This window comes from Suricata suricatta, chromosome 8, assembly GCF_006229205.1.
Source record: "Suricata suricatta isolate VVHF042 chromosome 8, meerkat_22Aug2017_6uvM2_HiC, whole genome shotgun sequence".
Classification (NCBI taxonomy): domain Eukaryota; kingdom Metazoa; phylum Chordata; class Mammalia; order Carnivora; family Herpestidae; genus Suricata; species Suricata suricatta.
In genome coordinates, this window is record NC_043707.1 from 108,607 (window position 1) to 126,456 (window position 17,850).

The 17,850-nt window shown below is 51.4% G+C and overlaps 2 protein-coding genes across 8 annotated transcripts in view; one reads left to right on the forward strand and one right to left on the reverse strand.

The window, feature by feature from the left end:
* The window catches only part of NPRL3 (NPR3 like, GATOR1 complex subunit), a 37,355-nt gene extending 26,153 nt beyond the window's left edge, over nt 1-11,202 (reverse strand). For 2 of the 7 annotated variants that reach the window (XM_029950066.1, XM_029950064.1), the window contains exons 1-3: nt 11,042-11,133; nt 10,778-10,907; nt 7,346-7,415 (exon numbers count right to left, since the gene is read on the reverse strand). Coding sequence is in view for 4 of the 7 variants with exons in the window: in XM_029950061.1 (XP_029805921.1) it covers nt 7,346-7,415; nt 11,042-11,159 (188 nt within the window). In the remaining 3 variants the exon portion in view is untranslated. Of the gene's footprint in view, nt 1-103; nt 1,392-5,252; nt 5,359-7,035; nt 7,243-7,345; nt 7,416-10,777; nt 10,908-11,041 lie in introns of those variants that run through there. The other 5 variants (XM_029950061.1, XM_029950060.1, XM_029950063.1 and 2 more) reach the window with 4 other exon arrangements.
* Nucleotides 11,203-11,450: 248 nt separating this feature from the next.
* The window catches only part of LOC115299545 (hemoglobin subunit zeta-like), a 7,377-nt gene continuing 977 nt past the window's right edge, over nt 11,451-17,850 (forward strand). Inside the window, exon 1 of the mRNA XM_029948940.1 lies at nt 11,451-11,701. Coding sequence (XP_029804800.1) covers nt 11,451-11,701 — 251 coding nt within the window. The remainder of the gene's footprint in view (nt 11,702-17,850) is intronic.

The following is a 17,850-nucleotide window of genomic DNA, read 5'->3' on the forward strand; positions in this document are numbered from 1 at the left end:
ATAAGTAAAAAAGCATCACAGCACCACACCCACCTGCCCTCAGAGGGGAGAGGCCTCAGGACATGGCAGCTCCGTGTGTGGAGCGTCTACCCCCACTGCTGACCTGGAGATTTCTGCCAGTTCCCCTTCTGAAGCAGTCCCCAAGCTCAGGGACATGAAATCACTAGAATTACGAGGTAAAAGGCATGTGAAGCATAGGCTACAGGCGCATGCTGTCCTCTCTCGGCATGCTCTATGAAACTCAGGAGAGAAACGAGATGCAGTTTTCTTCTAAGGGAGGACAAGAGCCGGAGCTGGCACTGCCCTGAAGGGCCGCTTGGTGAGGCTCACAGACGTGGGGGGGGGCTCCCCCGGCCCAGGTGTGCCCGGCTGCGGCCCCCAAGCCCCAGGGCCTCCCACCCCCACGTGTGTGAAGGGTGCAGGGACGGCACTAACTGCAGCGTGCTGATCACCCTCCTCACAGCACAGCTCTCCGGCTGTCCCCTCATCCGGGCTCTCACTAGGGCCGAAACTTCTGAGATGTGCAAACTATGCAGAACCAATGATGTGACCGGAATGTGGGGATGCACAGGACTAGATGCCATGGAAAGGTGCGACTGGCTGCAGTCTGACTGCAGATCTGGACACGAGCTCTGTAAAACTGCAGAGCGCAGCCCTCTTCAAGATGCATCTGTACCCGACGTCTCCCCACTGGCAACCCTGCTCCTTCCTGCCCGAAGGGGTCCCGATAAGGGAAAGTCACCACAGGGAGGAGAGTGCTGGGGTGCAGCGAAGAGCCTTATCTCAGAGCCCAGGCTCCAGGGGCCTGCGCTCTAGGAACAGTGATAGACGGTATCTGATCCAGAGCCAGAAGGGAGACAAGTCTCGTGCGCATTTCTCCACCTGGAAAAAGCATTTCTAACATTCAGGTCAGAAGGGCACATTGTGTTGGGGAAGGCGCTCCAGCTCCCAGAAGGCCACGCTCTGCCCCTGGGCAGGGAGAACCGTTTGGTCCTGAATAGGCCAATGAGGACACACAGGCAATGTGCATCCTGGGCCTTCACGCAGGAGCCATGGTGACTCAGGGGCCACACCAGGTGCTTCTCTCCTGGAGGAACCACAATGGGGGGAGGAGGCAACTCACACCACCACTCCAGAAGGAAAGGTGAGCTGCGGGCTACCGCAGCTCAGCTCTGAGACAGCACATGACTGGGACATAAAATGCTCGAGGAAGGGGTGGCCGCTTTGGACTCCTTACACCCAGTGGGCCTCCCTGTCTAATGTTAGAGGGGCAACCCGGAACCAGCCTGGGGCAAGAACCTCGCTGTGGTCAACCCGCACGTGGACCACAGCGGGATGGGCAGCACTGGGACTCTGTCCAAGCATCTCCCCAGCAGGCAGGCCGAGCCCAGCACTGCCGGGGTGGGGGGCGGGGGGGGGGGCTGGTCACATCGGCTTCCAGCCTTCCCCCAGGACAACACGGCCCTGCAGGTATCCACGCCAACCAGACGCGGGGGCTGTGCTCAGAATGGGCTACCTTGCCTCTTGCACCGTCAGGAGTGCAGCCAGGCCTCCTGATACCAGTGTTGTCACAAACATTCTGGGAATCTTAGGACCCAGAGCTCAAGCCCTTGGCTACCCAGTGTACGTTGCTCCTTCCCAGGAGTATTGCTCTCTGGAGTGAATAAACCAGAGACAGTAAGTTCCAGAGTATTAGACCAGAGGCGTTATATGCTTTCTTCAGAAACTCTAAATGGCTCACTCTGCCCTGTAACTACCATCTGAGGAATAGAGTGACAGTGAGGGAGGGGTTGACGCTAAAACCCTAACCAATACTTCTGCTCCAGTAACTGATTCAGTGCCCACACTGCACACCTTATCTGAGCAAACACTACCCCTCCACGGATAGTGATAACGGATAGGAAAACAACTTCCTACCATTCCAGCGGGGTCGCTTTTTCTTGTGATACCCACAGATCTCCACTAAAAACCTCTGCTCTGCCATGAAGGGCCACAGACAGGCCACAGCCCCGGCCTTTGGCCACCAGTCGAGGAACGTAAGTTTGGCTTGTGAGGTGAGTCCTGAGATTCAGAGGCAAACAGCAGTGGCCCAGTTCACGATTCAGAGGCAAACAGCAGTGGCCCAGTTCACGTTTATAAATACCCAAATCCAAAAGGGATGTTTCCAAGAGCCAAATAGACAGCACTTCCCTCTCGAGGTTCAGAAAGGACAGAACAGAAGGAGCCAAGCGGAGAGCCATGTGCTGCAGAAGCTGAAAGCCAGGCTGCCCTGATGGCCCCACCCTCCCCAGGGAGGCCGGCTCGGAGCTGCCCGGCTGCCCTTGCCTGCCTGAGCTGGTCTGGGCCGCACAAAGACCACTCACTGCAGCCCAAAATGACATGTTCACAATCGTAAAAAATACTGCTGTGGCTTCCACTTTCTGTACTGTGTCTGCTGACAGGCATGCGCAAAGTCACAGAGCCCATCGTGACATTTAGGGGCAAGGGACAGAACTGACACAAATAGCAAAGTAAAACAAAAACAAGTGACAATATTTGTTTCCAAAAATAAAAGCACATAAGATGAACCAGCCCAGCTGGAAAACAGGGAAAACCTTCCATTCCTGCTGGAATATTCGGGAGCAGGGCTTTTTCTCTGGCTTGGCAAAAAAAAAAAAAAAAAAAAAAAAAAAAACAATTGGGGGGGAGAGGGGAGGCACCACGGAAGGGAACTCAACTCTGACCCCTCCTGTTTCGGGGGGGCTCACAGATATCCCACGCACCTCCAGCACCCAGGGGGCATGCCCCATCAAGGGGACAGGGGGCCCACTGCACCCACGCCCTCCTGGAGAGGTGCCTTATCAAGTCCAGGGGAATGTTTCTGCCTCCAATGGGCACACACAACAGCGTCTAAGCCCAAGCATCACACCCAGCACCCAGCCCTTGGGAGAGGCCTCCTACACGCCTCTGAGAAACGAAGGCCTCTCTTGCGGGAGGCTGGCTGAGATGAGGGGCCCTGTTCCTGCTCCCTGCCACCTTCACGGGACCGCTGGCGTCCGCCTGGGGGAGGGGAGGTCTGTGTGCACGCCTGGCCCCGGGAGCCTCACTGACACCGGCCAGACCTGCCTCGGCCTCTCAGGTAGTGTGGACAGTGTGCAACAGCTAAGTAAGTCCAGGTGGAGAAAGGGCAGGGGCGCTCCCAGGGGGTCAGGTGGTGAGGTCCAAGCCAGAGCCTGTGTGCCTCGTTAGTCATTTGTCAACACCGAGGGCAATCAGGAGCTAAGCACAGTTACGAGAAGAGAAGGCAGCAGAACCAAGTCAGGAAGGCGGGGGAGCCTCTGGCTTACCCTGCAACTGATCGCTCACCGCCTGGAGAACACGGCTCGCTGGAACGGAACAGGACCGTCAAGACCAAACAAACACACTGACTTTAAAAATCATGAATAGTTACAAGGCTGTTTTATTACAACAAGCATGAAGTCTAGCAAAAGTACCACCATAAGCATTAACTGCTGAGGGCAAGGCTAAGCAACTTACCGGACAGGAAAGAAGATGCAGACACTCGCCAAGTAGGAGACTTACCACAGTTTTCTCGCAACAGCTCAAATTCCCGCAGGTAAACGGAGCCTGGGCACAACTGAGTGCCCATGTTCAGAAGCCAGAGCAAGGCTGGTAGAGCTGGGCCAGGGCCCACCACCACAGCATTCACTGGACGCCTGCACACAGGCATTTCATCTTTCTGATGAAACCACCCCAATAAGATGCAGGGAGCTCCCCAGAGGGAAAAGCCTTCTGAAAACTGTAGGGTGCACTGAACACGGCAGCCCCACCTCTTGAGATCCGGGACATCTGCAGACCCAAACTCAGCGTGCCTCTGCCCGGCACAGGATGGCGGCCCCCCGGCAGCAAGGAGGCTGGAGCAAATGCTCACGTGCAGGGTGAGGCCTCTGTGCCGTAAACTTTGGGTTTTTAGAGAGTATGTTTAGGAGTCCAGTAGGCCAGAGCTCAGAGTGGAGACAACACCAGAGGGACAAGAGCCTGCCACGGCCACCCTGCGGGGCCTGCTGCTCCCCAAAGCTCTCACCGAGACACGCCAAAGACCCACACGAGAGAAACACACAACCAACAGCCCCTTTTCTCAACAGCTCCCACACTTCAGCTCATCAGTTTACACAGTACGAAGGAGTATGATGTTTTGTGGACTTTCCCAAGATCACCCAGAAAGTCAGGATCCCTAGAAACTCTGGTGCAACTCCTACAACCTTCATCTTTGATGGTCAAACATGTCACAACGAAATCCCTCTACTTTCAAAAGAGAAGAAGCACGTGGGGTTCCAAGTGTCCCCAGTGCTCTGTTTCCACCCTGGGCTGTGGAGGTGACATGTCAGGCCCCACTGGCATGGATTCTTTTTTTTTTTTTTTTTTTTAATTTATCTTTGAGAGAGAAGAGAGAATGACCAGGGAAGGGGCAGAGAGAGAGGGAGAGAGAATCCCAAGCAGGTTCCACAATGAGTACAGAGCCAACGTGGGGCTCAATCCCACAAACCGTGAGATCATGATCTGAGCCCAAATCAGGAGTTGGCTGGTGAACCGACTGGGCCACCCAGGTGCCCCACAGGGCACCCTTCTACCACATGTCCACCTGCACGCCAGCAGAAGCAAAGCTGTCAGGAGAGGCTGGTGGAGCCCCACGTGCATCGGCGCCGGGGCCCAGCTGTGTGCTGGGACGCGCTCCAGCCCCCTGGCTGAGGCCCCATCCAGCTGAGGGTGTGAACGTGCCAACCGGCTGGAGAGATGGGGGCCACGCCTGAGGGGGGCAGCGGGGCCGCCTGACCCGCCGCCCTCCGCGCCACCCGAGAAGCAGAAGGCCTCACAGCTCCGAGGTTGGGATGAGATCTAAAGTCAAGCGATTCTGACTGTTCCGACGTGCGTCCACCCCTCTCCACGCTTCCAGCTTCTCCCTCTGGGACAGGGCCTGGAACACTCCACGCTGGGGGGATCGCGCCTCTGTGACTGACCCCAGGCTTCTCCAGGGCCTCCCGTGATGGTCTCTGCCCTGCAGGGTGCAGGACACCTGACACTATGAAGCTCCCTCCCCCCTAACTCCCAACCAACAGAAACACTACAACTTTCCTAAGTTTGAATTTCAAACCTTAAAGATAATGAAGAATATCCATTTTCTTCTTCTCCTCCTACTCAAGTCTATACAAGGTTTTTCTTTTTAACCTGACAGTTAATTCTTACACCCCAAAACACCCCACTTAATGATTCACCTCATAAAACCAGCATGCGCTCTAAGCCGGTGCTGTCCAACAGAAGTTTCTAGACCGGTGGAGACACTCAAACCTGGACCACTCAGGACAGTCACCACGAGGCGCCCTGGAGAGGTAAAATGCAGCGAGTACAATGGAGGAACTGAATTCCATTTCGTGTCGATTAAAGGATGAGTTGGGCCCTGGGCAGCCCAGCTCTGCAGCCTCGCTTCCCCAAGGCCACGGACATCTTCCTCACACGCCCCCTTACACGAGGGCCCTTTAGCATCGGTTCAATCTAGCAGAACGATGATCAAGACCGTTCTCCTGTTTTCAGAAGAAAAGCACCTTGGAGAAGACAATCAAGGAGAGCACACAGAAGAGGCCTGATGCACCTTAACTTGTACTGCTTAGGAAGACGTGTGACCGTGACAGGGTTCCCCCACACGTCAGAGGCTTTGGAAGCCAACAGGACAAAAAAAAAAAAGCTGGGTGCCCAGAGGTACTAACCAGTATCTCTGAAAACACAGCGGGTGGGGAGTGCTAAAATCACCAAATGAATTCTAAAATTTAACGAAAGACAGAGTATGAGGAACAGCTCTTCTTGGTGAACAAGCACATCTGTGAGTCCCTGGCAGACCTGCAAGGCCTTACTCCCTTCCCGTGGCCCTTCCTCTTCTTTATGCTAAATAGTAAAATAATTCCCTAAAAACATTCTTAGTCTCTCTTCTTAATTAAAATCTTTTTAGTATATGTGCTGCCAAAGCGAGCACCAATTAAAAAATTTTTTAATGTTTTTTATTTATTTTTGAGAGATAGAGAGAGACAGCGTGAGCAGGGGAGGGGCAGAGAGAGAGGGAGACACAGATTAGGAAACAGGCTCCAGGCTCTGAACTAGCTGTCAGCACAGAGCCCAAAGCGGGGCTCAAACCCACGAACCGTGAGATCATGACCTGAGCTGAAGCCGGATGCTAAACCGACTGATCCCCCAGGCGCCTCTCTCAGGCTTCCATTACAGGCCTCTGAGAGTACCTGCAGGGGGCAGGGGCTGCCAGCCTCTAGGGGAGCCCCACAGACGACTCCAGCAGCCTGGGCCTCACGTGGGGCTCCAGGGAGAGCAGAGGCCAGCTCTGCTCTGTGAATCTGTGCCACAGGAGGAGGACAAAATACACCCACCCCGTGAGAAGGAGCAACAAACAAGAGTTTGTTCCAAGCGGCCAACCTCAGAGGACGCGATCACCATGGCCTCCGACGTCGAGCAGAACATGGGAGGTCCAATAGTTCCCCACATCCCCTGCCCTCTCCTGCCGGTCTCCCTTCCAAAGCCTGCTCCCCTCAGGGACGCCACTGGCCCTGCCAGAGGCCCCGCACACCCCCACAGAAAAGGGCAGAAACCGCAGCCGTGGGCCTGCACAGTACCATGGCGGTGTGGTGTCTTGTCAAGGGACCCAAGGGAGACAATATTAGCTTGCTCCACGGCAGAGGCCCAGGAAGGGACAGTGGGCAGCTGAGCCCCTGACTTCATGCAGGCCCCAGCTGTGTTCAGAGGCACCCAGGAAAGGCAATTTATAATCGTCCCTCAGTTTGGCCTGTAGTGCCATTTACTAGGCCTTAAAATGAAGGTAAAGTGGTCATTTCTGATGTCTGCCCCCGACAGCACTTCCCAGGGCACGCAGCGGGAGCAAGCCCAGGAAGGACTGGGACCTGCCTTTCATCTGTGCCCTAAAAGAGCAAGGGCCACATCAGCCCTGGCTCTCAGCCCACATCACCCCGTGAACAGGCCGTGCTGCACCCTAGCACCTACGTGTGACCTCCGGGCACATGCGTGAGAAGTCAAGTCTGAGGACAGCACCGGGGTCTGCTTTTCTCGCGCGGCTCTCACGGGAGACGAACGTGCTCTCCAGCCACCTCTGCTCCCAGGCTCCCTGAGCGACCGCGCGGCCCGCCGCCGGGACACGGACCAAACTACGCAGCGGGTCCCAGACGACAGCACGGTCCCAGTTCTGCACGACTGGAAACACCCACCAAACACAATAAAAGGACACCAAGTTTCTCATGGGAGAAAACCTCTGGGTCAACAGGATGTGGGGCAGGAGTGGCTGTAAAGCCCTTACCTGGAGTCGCCGTCCTGGTCGTCGGCCTGGTCTCCGGTGCTGTTGACGGCGTATCTGCTCCGAGGCTTACCTGAGCAGGGGCGGGAAGGGGACAGGAGCTAAGGACAGAGGGTCCGTCCACGTGCAGGAAGTCTGCGGCTCTGAACGTGGGGTACACGCACACACAGAAAGGAATGGGGTTCCGATACGTGCCAAAACACGATGAATTCGAAAACATTATGTTACGTAAAAGAAATCAGACACCAAAGGACAAATACTACACTTGTATGAAATACCCACAGTGGGTAAAACTCAGAGAGACAGGACGTAGTTTCGAGATTACCAGAAGCTGAGGACAGAGGAAAGTGCGTTATTGCTAAATGGTTACTGATTTCAGTTTGAGCAGAAGAAAACTTCTGGAAAGAGACAATGGTGACAGCGGCACGACACAGTGAGTTAATCACGGTGAGTGAAGCTAATGCGACCAAACGGAAAACTTGAAAATGGCTAAAATGGCAACTTTATAATATGTATATATTTTTTTAATTTATCACTCCTTTTTTTAAAGTGTTCATTTATTGATTGATTGATTTTGAGAAACAGAGGGAGAGAAAGTGTGCACAGGGAGAGGGACAGAGAGAGGGAGAGAGACTCCCAAGCAGGCCAGAGCCAACTGTGGCTTGTCTCATGAACCCTGAGATCATGATCTGAGCCACAATCAAGAGTTGGACACTTAACAAACTGAACCACAAGGCACCCATGTTTTTATTTTTTACCAAAACAAAAAATGTTTTTCAAAAGTTATGGCTTCCAAGGAATTATAACATAGGAAATGTTCTTGCTACTATTATGTTAAGAAAGAAAAAAAAGACCTCTCTCTCTCATACACACACACACACACACACACACACACATACACACTCTCAGTATATGACAACTAGGTTGGAAAAAGCATAGGCTAAAGAAAGAATTTTTAAATGTCCATATACCAATATCACTCACAGACCTTACCAGAGTAATACAGTTACAAGAACTTGGAATGAACTGAAGAAGCTCATTCTGGGCAGGGCACCTGGGTGACTCAGTGGGTTAAGCGTCTGACTTTGGCTCAGGTCATGATCTCCTGGTTCATGGGTTCGAGTCCCACGTCAGGCTCTGTGCTGACAGCTCAGAGCCTGAAGCCTGTCTTCAGATTCTGTGTCTCCCTCCCTCTTTCTCTGACCCTTCCCTTCTCACACTCTCTCTTATAAACACTAAAAAAAAAAAAAAAAGGTTTTTTTAAGTTCATTAAGCCAGAGGTCCATGAGGAAATCAGAAATGCTAGCAAGGGAGACAAGAATGAAAAGAAAACATGTTATGCTCTTGAGCAGGGGGACTCAACACAAAGATGTCATTTCTTTCCAGTTAAGCCATACAGCTGCCATGATCCCACCACCACCACCAACGGTCTGGGAGGAGGGGCCAGCATATTCAGTACTAATGTTCACGGGGAACAGTAAGCAAGAACAGCCAAGATGATGCTGAAAAAGAGAAGTAATGACTAATCCTGTCTGAAAGTATAACACAGTGTAAAGTTACAGTAATGCATCAGAGTGGAACCCACATCGCTGGGAAAGATGCGAAAGGTCACGAGCAAACAGGGAACTCAGTCCGGGATAAGGCGCCAGCACCCATCAGTGGAGGAGACAAAGCCTTGCTGGCTCCTGGGCCAGGACCTCTGCAGCCCCTCTGCAGCCCCGCACCCTTCTGCACCCATCACAGCACCTGCTCCACAAGGCTCCTGGAGGTGCACACACAGCGACCTCAGCAAGTGTGCAGAAGACACCAGCTCCTACCAGGAGCATCCAACTTATACCCAGATAAACACATTAAAAACAAAAAGATAATAAATATGTTACTCTTGGAGAACAGAATGCCTTTCTACATTTAACAAACCTCAGAAACTCCAAAAGAACAGACTGAAAACTTGACTCCATAAAAATCAAAATTCTATGCAGCAAGAACGGCACAGAAGCAAACTGACTAAGAATGTATGGCTTGGTCGCAGACAAAGGCCTGTTTTTATCCTAAATAAATAAAAAGCCCCTTCGAATCTATAAGGAAAAAATCAACCCAAGATGAAATTCGGCAAAGGTTAGGAGTAAGTCATTCCCTACAAAGGACACCCAAACGGCTCTGCAAAGAGGAAAACATGCTCTCAGCCATGACACAAACGCACACAAAAACCACTATCAGATACTTTTCACCCATTCCATTAACAAAGACAGACAAATCTGAGCTACTGAAGATGAATATGTTCATTGTCCTCCGGATCCAACCATCCCACTTTGGGGAGGTGACCCTATATCCTGAAAAATGATAATGTACACAGGGAAGACATTCCCGGTGTCATCCGTCAAAAGCCTATCAACAGAGGACTAAATGAATAAATCACAGTGTGTTCAGCCCATGATTCTGACCATTCTGAACCTAATTCCAAGATGTAGAGTGAATATGAACACAGCAGGGCAGGAAAGTGTGTATAGTGTGTTCACCTCTGCTTAGAAAATGCAAAATGTAGGGGCCCCTGGGTGGCTGAGTCAGTTAAGCATAGACTCTTTGATTTTGGTTGAGGTCATGATGTCATGTTTCATGAGCTCCAGCCCCGCCCCAGGCTCCATGCTGACAGGGCAGATCCTGCTTGGGTTCTCACTCTCCCTCTCTCTGCCCACCCTCTCCCCAAAATAAAGTAAACTTTAAAAAATAAGATAAAATAATTAAATTAAAATGTCGGGGAGCCCCTGGCTGGCTCAGTCCAAAGAACATGGGCCTCTCAATCTCGGTGTCCTGAGTTCCAGCCCAACATTGGGTTTAGAGATTACTAAAAAAAAAAAAAAAAAAAAAAAAAAAAAGAAAAGAAAACAAAAAACATGTGTGCATATGCTTATATTTACACAGAAGGTTCCAGAAAAATGCACATGAAAAAGGTAACAGCAGCTGCCCCTATTAGGCGGAATGAGTGGCTAGGAATCAATGGTGGGAAAGAACTTTCTTTTCTTCATTTATACCCTTTGGGACTTTTAAAACTGTGTACCATGTTAACAAACTTAAAAGTACATTTAAAACAGAATATAAATTAGGAACTGCACATTCGTGATAGTGAAAAATTGCAAGTAACCTAAATGTCTAGTATGTTCTTACGTGCAGCTGTATGAGTGAAGGTGATCTCTTTATAAACTGGAAAGTTCTTCAAGGAAGATGCTTCAGTAAAGAAAAAAAACCAGCGACTGCAGAACAATAGATTACGCGGGGAAAAATCCCCAAGACAGCGCACGAGTTTCCTCTGCATCGCTATCTGTACAGAAGGGACCACCGCCCGAACGGCTGGGGTTATCCCTGCGATGGGGAAGGGGCAGAACTGGGGACACTTCGGGTGTTTGTTCCACGCCGAATACATTCATACGACACCTCTACCTATTCTAAAAAGGCTGGAGACACTGACGAATGTTAGCAATAGTGGCTTCGGCAGGTTGAATTCGGAGTGCTTTTTCTCCGCTTTTACTTTTCCGTACTTTTCCAATTCTCTGTAACGAGCAGGCACGGACTACAGGATCAGCAAAAGAAAAGACTCCGGTCACCGTGCTGGGCGGGGAGAAGGGGGGCCGCCTCCCGGGCGTCCTCCGACCCGCCGCCGGGCGCACGCCCGGAGCGCCAGGCCCTCTGCCGGCGCTCACTTACTTGTCTGGGCCGCCGGGTGCTCCTGGCTTCTCTGGAAGGGGTACCTGAACAGCAGTTTATTGCCCCTGCTGCCCGAGCTCACCAGAATCACGCTGATGGGGCTGGTGTTGTCGCCCATCCTGCGGTGGGCGGGGACAGGGTGGGGGCTCGGAGGAGGACGGGCCGGGTGGGGGAGGGGCCGGAGTGGCCCGGGGCGGAGGCGGGGTGCGGGCTCCGAGGAGGACCGGCCGGGACCGGGATGGGGAATGGGGGATGGGGGCCGGGTGCGGGAGGGGCCAGGGGGCCCGGGGCGGAGGCGGGGTGGACGCTCCCAGGAGGACCGGCTGGGACGAAGTGGGGGTGCCTGAGGAGGAGGCTCCCAGGACGGGGCTTGAGGGGGCTTGACCAGGACGCGCCCTAAGTCGCAGAAATGCGGAGCGCCGGGAGCTTCCAAACCCACGAAGGACCAGGCGCGTCGTCCGAAGCTCGCAAGGCCTCAGGGCAAGAGCCAAACGACAGTCAAAAGGCGCCTGCGCGCACTGGGGGCCGAGTGCGCAGGCGCAGGAGACCTTTGCGCAGGCGCGAGGCCTTCTGGGAAAGCTGGGTGCACCTTGCAGGCCGCCTGTTGATCCAGAGCAGAAGGGGTCCGCCCACCAGCGAGAACGGGAAAGTGGCTGCGGTGTGCTTTAGGGTCCGAGGCAGCTGTATCAAAATGTTGCCGTCCTCTTTTTTTATGCTTAGTAAATTAATTAATTGCGAGAGAGATCACGTGAGGGGGAGAAGGGCAGAGGGAGAGAATCCCAAACCCATCTCACCACAGGGAGACACACCCAAGATGATAACAGGAGTGGAATGCTCAAGGGACTGAGCCACCCAGGCCCCCAAAATGTTGGTTTCTTCACTCTAACACTTGCTTTGGACAGAAAGTTCAGACTTAATACTATGAAGTACTAAAGGAAGAAAGTAAAAAAAAAATCTCTCCCATGGATCACAGACTAAATAACAGCTAACAGTATAAAACTCTTACAAGGAAACGTAGGAGTAAACCCTCCTGTCCTTGGACTAGGCAAGGGTTTCTTAGACAAGACACAAAATGCACAAGTGACTAAAGAAAGAATCAATTGGACTTATCAAATTAAAAATGTTTATGCTTCAAAGGGCACCACCAAAGAAAGCAAAAAGAGCACCCACAGAATGAGAGAAAATATTGGCAAATCATATAAGGGAATGGTATCCAGAATATTAAAAAAACAACAGCTTACAACTCAACAATAAAGACTCCCAATTGAAAAATGGGCGTAGAGGCACCTGGCTGGATCAGCAGGTAGTGTGTGACTCTTGATCTGAGTCCTGAGTGTGAGACCATGTTGGGTGTAGGTATTGCTAAAATTAAGCTTAAAAAAAAAAAAAAGGAAAAGAAAAATGGGCAAAGGATTTTAATAGACATTTTTTCGAAGAATACAGACAAAAGCCAGTAAGCTAATGAAAAAATCCTCAACGTTATTACTCATTAAAGAAAGGCAAGTCAGAACCAAAAATAGGTGCCACTTCACACCCACTAGGATCCTATAATCAGAAAGACAAAATACCAAGTGCTGGCTAGGATGCCAAATTGGAATCTTTACATGCTGTTGATGACAATGTAAAATAACACAGCCATTGTGGAAAACAGCAAGTTCCCCACTAGGTTGAACGTAGGAGCCCCATATGACCAAACTGACTCTTCCACTCCGAGGTACATACCCAAGAGAAATGAAAATGTCAGATTGCACAAGACCTGCTCTGCTCATAGCAGCACTGTTCACAGTAGCCCCAGATGCGAACAACCCCGTGTCCCTCAGCTGGTGTGGGATAATCCATACAGTGAAATAGTGGTCAGTCAGAAAAAGGAATGAAGTACCAATATGTGACCAAACCTTGAAAACACACAAAATGTATGATTCCATTCGTATGAAATGTCCAGAACAGGATATCTATAGAGAAAGAAACTAGACTAGGTAGTTCAGACATGGGGATTGGAGTGTGTGGCTGCTAGAGTGTGGGGTGTGAAAACACTCTAAAATGGATTGTGGTGTGGTAATGGTGGCACAATCCTCTGAATATACTAAAACTGGGCATCTCTCCCACTCCTATCAGTCTCTCTCTCTCTCTCTCCCTTTCTCAAAAAAAAAAAAAGGGCTGAGTTCTCTCACCGTTACCAGGAATGTCCCTGAAATGGAATAAGGGCATAAAAGCAGGAGGTGAGACTGATGAGGGTGAAGGGAACCTGGTGTCGGGGGAACGGCCAGCTGTGGTCATGGGGGCCCCTGCACACAGGCCCTGGCATTCTGCCCAGTACCCACAGGGGAGGTCTGTTGCAGGCCCCCTGCCTCCAGTTTCCCTGACCATGTTGCTGCCCCACTGGCCAGGCTCATGACCCCAGAACTCCGGGGGAAAGCCCAGATTCGGAGGAAACCACCCTGCTCCACTCACCCCCCCAGGGCCTGCTTCCTGCTGGCAACTTGCGCAAGAGCATTTGTTGTTTATTTTTCTGGCTACATAGTTAGTTTCCTATCGTGTCACGAGCACTGGGATCCATGAATGGTAAAGGGAGACCACCAGGACCCAGGCCACAAGGTCCTGGATGCATGCCTTCCAGGCTGCCCTAGCAAGGCTCAGGTGCAGGGCTATCCAGGGCTTGACTGGAGAGAGCAGAGGTCCGAATCCCACGCCACCCTCACCGGCAGCATCTCGTTGTCCACAGTGGTCTGCCTCACTGGGCTGTTACAGAAGTCAGAGTTCATTGTCACTTCCTGGACAATCCAGCAGCTGGAGGGACCTGAGGGTAGGCTGGCCCTGTTTGGGCCTTCCCCCCGTAACAGGGTTGGGAGCACACAGTCTCTAAGTGTGGTCCTACCTCAAGGCCTTCACAGTTCCCTGGACAAGGATGTGCCCAGGGCCAACCTTTGCTCACATCTTCAAACTCTTCCCTGCTAAACTCAAACTCAAACTCAAACTCAGCTCAACTGAACTCAACTCAACTCAAACTCTTCCCTGCTATCACCCCACACCTCTGTGTCCTCATTTTAAATTTAAATAACTTTGTGGAGTAGCCTAATTTTTGAAGAAACTAGACTCGTGGAAACCAAAATTTCCATCCCTTGCACCCAACCTGGGTCCCCTCTGGGCAGGGCCAGGAGGCTTATCAGTCTTGCCACTTGTTCGGCCTCGTGGAGCCGCCACTGTCTGTCAGAGGGCCAGGCAGGGCTCACAGACCCCACCGCCGGCCCGCCTTGCCCCCTCCCCCTTCTCAGCAGCAGTGCTCCTGCCCAGAAAGAATCGCCCTCTCCTAACAGCCACTGCGATAACCCTGAATTCACAGTGTCATGTCCTGAGGTCCTATGGTGGCAGATTGTCCCCCCTAGCAGTGAGGTAAAGGCTCTTCCTACCCCCACCTGAGAGGTTGCCAGTGTGGAACTGGGGTTTACAAGGTTAATTGCCTTGCCCAGGCCAGCCAGGGGCTATTCTCAGGGAAGGGTCTGTGGACCCCATCGTGGCTTCCGCTGAGTGACCAGGAACCTCTGGGCTCAGCCTCAACTACACAAGCTCTGAGTGAGTCCAGGGCTTGGAGTTCAGCCGAGTCCAGCAGGTCTCAGCGTCCTGGGGCGCTGACCACTATTTCACTGTACGGATTATCCCACACCAGCTGAGGGACACGGGGTTGTTTGCATCTGGGGCTACTGTGAACAGTGCCACTGTGAGCAGAGCAGGTCTTGTGCAATCTGACATTTTCATTTCTCTTGGGTATGTACCTCGGAGTGGAAGAGTCAGTTTGGTCATATGGGACCCCTACGTTCAACCTTGTGGGGAACTTGCTGTTTTCCAGCGTGGCTGTGCCATTTTACATTGTCATCAACAGCATGTAAAGATTCCAATTCGGCATCCTAGCCAGCACTTGGTAGTTTTCTTTTTTTTTTTTTTTTTAATTTTTTGATGTTTTATTTATTTTTGATACGAAGAGAAACAGAGCATGGGGGGGAGTGGCAGAGAGAGAAGGAGACACAGAACCCGAAGCAGGCTCCAGGCTCTGAGCTAGCTGTCAGCACAGAGCCTGATGCGGGGCTCAAACCCACGAACATGAGATCTGACCTGAGCCGAAGTCAGAAGCTTAACCGACTGAGCCACCCAGGCGCCCCTTGGTATTTTTCTTTCTGATTACAGGATCCTAGTGAGTGTGAAGTGGTAACTGTTTTTGGTTTTGACTTGCCTTTCCCTAATGAGTGATGATGTTGACTATGTTTTCATATGCTCTTTTGTTACCTTAGAGAAATGTCTATTAGAATCCTTTGCCTAGTTTTCAGTTAGTTATTTCTCTCTTTATTGTTGAATTGCATGATTTTTAAAAAATATTTTGAATCATTGCCTTATCAGATACATGGTTTGTAAATATTTCTCTCATTCTTTGGAAAGTATCTAATGTTAAGACTTAACACAAGGTGGACACCTGGGTGGCTCAGTTAGTTAAGCGACCAACTCTTGACTTCTGGCTGGGTCACTATCTTACAGTGCATGAGTGCAAGCCCCACATCCGGCTCCATGCTGGCAGAGTGGAGCCTGGTTGGGATTCTCTGTCTCTCTCTCTCTCTGTCCCTCCCATAATCTCTCTCTTTCTCTCTCAAAATAAGTAAATTAACTTAAAAATAAATAAATAAAATCTTTTTTTTTAAGACTTAACATAAAGCGGCAGTAATCAAGATAGTATGGTTTTAGTGAAGGAGAGACTCAGATCAATGGAACAGAATAGAGTCCAGTAAGAGACCTGCAAAAATATGGCAAATTTATTTCTCAGAAAGGCTTATGGGAAGGCAATCCAGTGGGTGAGGTACAGTCTTTTCAACAAATGGTGTGGCAACAACTCAGAGGCAAAACAAAACAAAACAAAACAAACCTAACTCAAACTAACATAAAACTAACCCATACACAAAAATTATCTCAAAATGCATCACTGATCTAAATATAAAATATAAACTATTAACTTTTAGAAGAAATCATTGATGAAATCTTTGTGACCTGAAATGAGACACAGTGCTCTTGGGAATGGCGCTAAAAGCATGAATTAAAAAAGAAGAACTTGATAAGTTGAACTTCATCAAAATTAAAACTTCTGCTCTCCACCTGATGTCATTGAGAGGACGCAATGACAAGCCTCTAACTAGGAGAAAATGTACACGAGTCACACACGTGACAAAAGTCCGCGCCCAGAACGTCCACAGAATGTGTCTCTCGGCTCACCAGTTAGAAGATAAAGAACTTGGGGCGCCTGGGGGGCTCAGTTGGTTGAGCATCCGACTTCGGCTCAAGTCAGGATCTCATGGTCCGTGGGTTCGAGCCCCACGTCAGGCTCTGGGCTGACAGAGCACAAGCAAGGGAGGGGCAGAGAGAGGGAGACAGAATCGGAAGTAGCTCCTCTCTGTGCTTCTCAAAAAGAAATAAACATTTAAAAAAAGAAAATAAAAACTCAATGTAAAAATGGGCAAAAGACCAGAACAGATATTTTACCAAGAAGACGTATAGACAGCAAAGAAGCACATGGACAGACCCCTCACATCACTGGTTATTGGGGACAGGGCACCGGGCAGCCACACCTCCACGTCATCACACACCTGCGTAAAGATGCCAGCAACCGTGTGCGGTGACTAGAACCTCCCTCGCGGCTGACCGGGATACAAAATGGTCCAGCCACCCTGGAAAAGCTGAGTCGTTTCTTAGAAACATCACGCAGCACGTGAGCCCACGATCCTGCTCCCGGACCCAGCACCACGGCAGAGACAGGAAAACCTGTGTTCCCGAGAGGACCGAGGACCGCATGAGAGTGCTCACAGAGGCACTGGCCCCAGGGGAGGGGGGGTGCCGGGGGAGGAAACCCCCACTGAGCGGACCAGGGACACTCCGCAGCGGGCTCCTACCCTACCACGGAGCACGACTAGCAGTAAGCAGAACCACCGCCACATGTGACAACATGGAGGGGCATCGAGGGTATCACGCGGCATCAAAGTAGCCAGTCCTGAAAGATAACATGCTGTAGATGTCAATTCTATGTTGTTCTTGAAAAAGACAGAAGTACAGTGGCTGTCAGCATTAGGTGGGGGGAGGGGGCTAGTGCAAAGGCCGCCAGCACGTGGGAGTTTGGGGGGTGACAGAGCTGTGCGACGTCCTGACTGTGGAGGGAGCTGGATGAATTCACGCATGTCCAAATTCACAGAGCAGTATACTGAAAAAAAGTTAATTTTGTTTTATGTTAAAACGTGTAAAGGGCTGTTTGCCTCATTGTGTCACAGTGATATACAGTGAGCAGGAGCGCAATCCCCAGTAGCACAGGACATGACAGGGATTCTCTTTGGCTAACCTGCTACTTCACCCAGCTCTTGAGAGACGGCCAGTCCCTCGCTCCTCAGCACTAGGTGGACAAGATCAGTGCTTTCTCAGAGGAAACCCAGGAACACAGAGCCAGAGACAGAGGAGACTGACCCGAGGCCAGGCCCGGCCGGCCACAGGCCCCCGCCTGGGAGCGCAGCAGGCAGCATGGGCCTGTTCCGGCCCGAGGCCCGTGTGAGTTAAGCTACTGCTCTGGTTTCCCCCGTTCTGCGAATCTGAAATGGGTGAGGAGGGTCACAGCTGGGCTACAAACACAGGCTGGGCCCCTATCTCCCTGGTCAGGCTGCAGCCAACACCCCCTCCAAGGCCAAGGGGGAGAATGGAGCGATAGCCCCTCACCCCAGCTGTCCCACCAGCCACTGATGACCACCACTGGGCCTGATAAGAGACCCCGCGCCCACAGCCCTCTCCCCTCT